Below are 2,816 nucleotides of genomic sequence, written 5' to 3'. Positions count from 1 at the left end.
AAAAAAAAAAAAAAAAAAAGAGAGAGAGAGAGAGGGGAATAAACTGTTTTATTACTTATTTTATTTTGAGACAGGGTCTCTCTATGGAGTCCTGGCTAGTCTACACCTTGCAATGTAGACCAAGGTGGCTTGGAACTCAGAGATCTGCCTGCTTCTAGTCCACTGTAATACTTCGTGCTCTGAGTGATCATGTGTGTTCTCCTGGCATCGGTGGGCACCCCCCCCCATACTTATATACACATAAATAAAAGTAAATCATTTTTAGAAAGCATTTGTTGAGGCTGATTTTTTTTTTATCTTTTGATTTCTAGGAACCATTGTTTAATGAGAACTCCATGTGTACAGAGTGAAGATGGCAGGCTTCCTGGATAACTTCCGCTGGCCGGAGTGTGAGTGCATTGACTGGAGCGAGCGCAGGAACACGGTGGCCTCTGTGGTCGCAGGGATATTGGTAAGGAGATCGATGCACTGGTGATGTCACGGCTTTGCCTTCCAATTAAAGTCAGAGTCCTTAAATGGTGGACAGCGTTCCCGAGCTCTTCCTCTGCGGTCGAGGATAGGTAACGTTCTTATGTAGCCTAGTGGGGTTCCGTCTGTTTTGGGGTGTAGGGTATCGTGTAGTCCAGGTTGGTTTTGTGCTTCTTGAACTTCAGCCCCTCCCTTTTAAGTGTACAGGTATTTGACGCTACGTTGGGTTGGTTTGCGCAGTGCTGGGGACTTGCACGTCTAAGCAGGCACTTGACCAGCTGAGCTGGGTTCCCTTGATTCTGAGAATGACTTAAGTTTGGGATCTTCCCTTCAGTTGCAGGACTTACCACAGTCTTCGCCATTTAGTGGGACAGTATCTGTAAGTACTTTGTGGTCCTTCCAGCCTCAGAATTAGATGCCACTCAGAGGCACTGTGACTCACTGAAGACAAGGTCATGTTGACAGTGGTGACACCTCAGGTGTTGTTAGCACTGGAGACACAGTAAAGAAGTTTGTGGAGGAGACTTTCCTGTTTCCTTTAAGACAGGGTCTTATGTAGCCCGGGCTGGCTCTAAGCTCACGATCTCCAGCATCCTAGGTCAGCTGTAAGGGCTAGGGCTACAGGTATGAACCACAGGGCAGCGGGTTACCCTTCTTTTTGTTTGGTTTACTTAAATTATTTTTTTATTAAGGAAAGTATTAAGACTATATAAGAAACTAGCTGTACCAACACCTCTCACTTGCAAACTGGTCATCTAGCTTCACAAATTTTTTGTTTCATTTAATTAATTATTTTGGGTCATGGTCTTCTGTAGTTGAGGGGCCTGCTTAGCTCCCAACCTTGCCTCTGCTTCCTGAACAGTGGACCACAGATGGGACCCACCATACCCGACTTACTTAAGTTTGCTGCTATTGTTGTTTTATAAACAAGACCTGACCAGTCTTATATTCTGTGACCATTTTGTCCTGCCTCTGAGGCGGAAACGACCAGTTACTAAATAGTGATTTATTGATTTATTCAGTGATCTACTTAAAGCTGGCTTGTACTGCCTGTTTGTCAAGCATGGCTTCACTTGCTACCTGGAACAGAGTGACCTGAAGTAATAGCAGAAAAACAAGTTGTTGCCCCTAACAACCCACATATGCTCCTGCAAAATCTTGCTTGCTCGCCACCTCCCCCTCCCCCGCCCCTCCCCCTCCCCCATTGCTTTAGAGTATAAAGTGAGAATGTAGATGGGACCTGGCATTGAGCATTGAGGCCTTTCTGGAGTTGTCCTGGCTTCCATTCACACACCCCCACTGCATTTAAAAAACAAGTTTCATTTTTCTATTTGTATAATATGTAACCCCCTGCCCTTACTTTGGGAAAAAGGTCTTGTTATATAGCCTAGGTCTCAGTTTTTGTTCCTTTCTATATTTTTGGTTTTTCGAGACAGGGTTTCTCTGTGTCGCCCTGGGTGTCCTGGAACTCACTCTGTAGACCAGGCTGGCCTCGAACTCACAGAGATTCACCTGTCTCTGCCTCCTGAGTGCTGGGATTAAAGGTGTGCACCACCACCCAGCCGACTGGCCTGAAGTGTGAGGTCCTCCTGCCTCTGCTGTCTAAATGTTGGAATTACAAGCGTACAGCACCTGCCAGCTTTCACTCTCTTTTCCTCTCTCCCTTCCTTTTTCTTTCTTTGAAATAGGTCTCACTCTAATCCTGGCTTACCTAGAACTCAGCCCAAAGCCCAGTGTGGCCTTGAACTGTAGGCAAGCCTGCATACAGGGACAGCAGTCATGTTGTCTCTCCCTTTTCTCTTGCTTTAACTCTTTTTTTTTTTATCATGTGTATTTTTAAAAAATATTTATTTATTTATTTATTTTATTTATGTGAGTACACCATAGCTGTCTTCAGACACACTAGAAGAGGGTATCAGATCTCATTACAGATGGTTGTGAGCCAGCATGTGGTTGCTGGGAATTGAACTCAGGACCTCTGGAAGAGCAGTCAGTGTTCTTAACCGCTGAGCCATCTCTCCAGCCCCACGTGTATTTATTTTTGTGTGGGGCGCACTTTGGAGCATGTCTGTAAGTCAGAGGACTTTGGGGCTCTGTCTGGCTGCTTCTTTTTCTTTTTTCTGTTTCACACAGGATTTCATCTCTCCTGGGCTGGCCTTGAACTTGCTGTGTAGCCAAGAATGACCTTGTGCTACCTTGCCTGGCTTGCACAGTGCCAGGGGTTAGACCAAGGGCCTCGTGCATGCACGAGCTCTGCCAATTAGCTGTGTCCTAGGCAGGCTAGCCCTCTGCAGGGCTGCTCTGGGACTCTGCTTTTTTTTTTTTTTTTTTTTTTTTTTTTTTTTTTT

The 2,816-nt window shown here is 45.4% G+C and overlaps 1 protein-coding gene across 1 annotated transcript in view; it reads left to right on the top strand.

The window, feature by feature from the left end:
• Positions 1 to 2,816, top strand: part of Tmem50b (transmembrane protein 50B) — a 27,497-nt gene that overhangs the window by 13,689 nt on the left and 10,992 nt on the right. Inside the window, exon 2 of the mRNA XM_021184742.2 lies at positions 312 to 451. Coding sequence (XP_021040401.1) covers positions 353 to 451 — 99 coding nt within the window. The 5' untranslated portion in view covers positions 312 to 352. The remainder of the gene's footprint in view (positions 1 to 311; positions 452 to 2,816) is intronic.

The sequence above is a fragment of the Mus caroli genome, chromosome 16, assembly GCF_900094665.2.
Source record: "Mus caroli chromosome 16, CAROLI_EIJ_v1.1, whole genome shotgun sequence".
NCBI classification, from domain to species: Eukaryota; Metazoa; Chordata; class Mammalia; order Rodentia; family Muridae; genus Mus; species Mus caroli.
The sequence above is the reverse complement of the archived record's forward strand: the minus strand, read 5'-3'. Positions and strand labels throughout refer to the sequence as shown.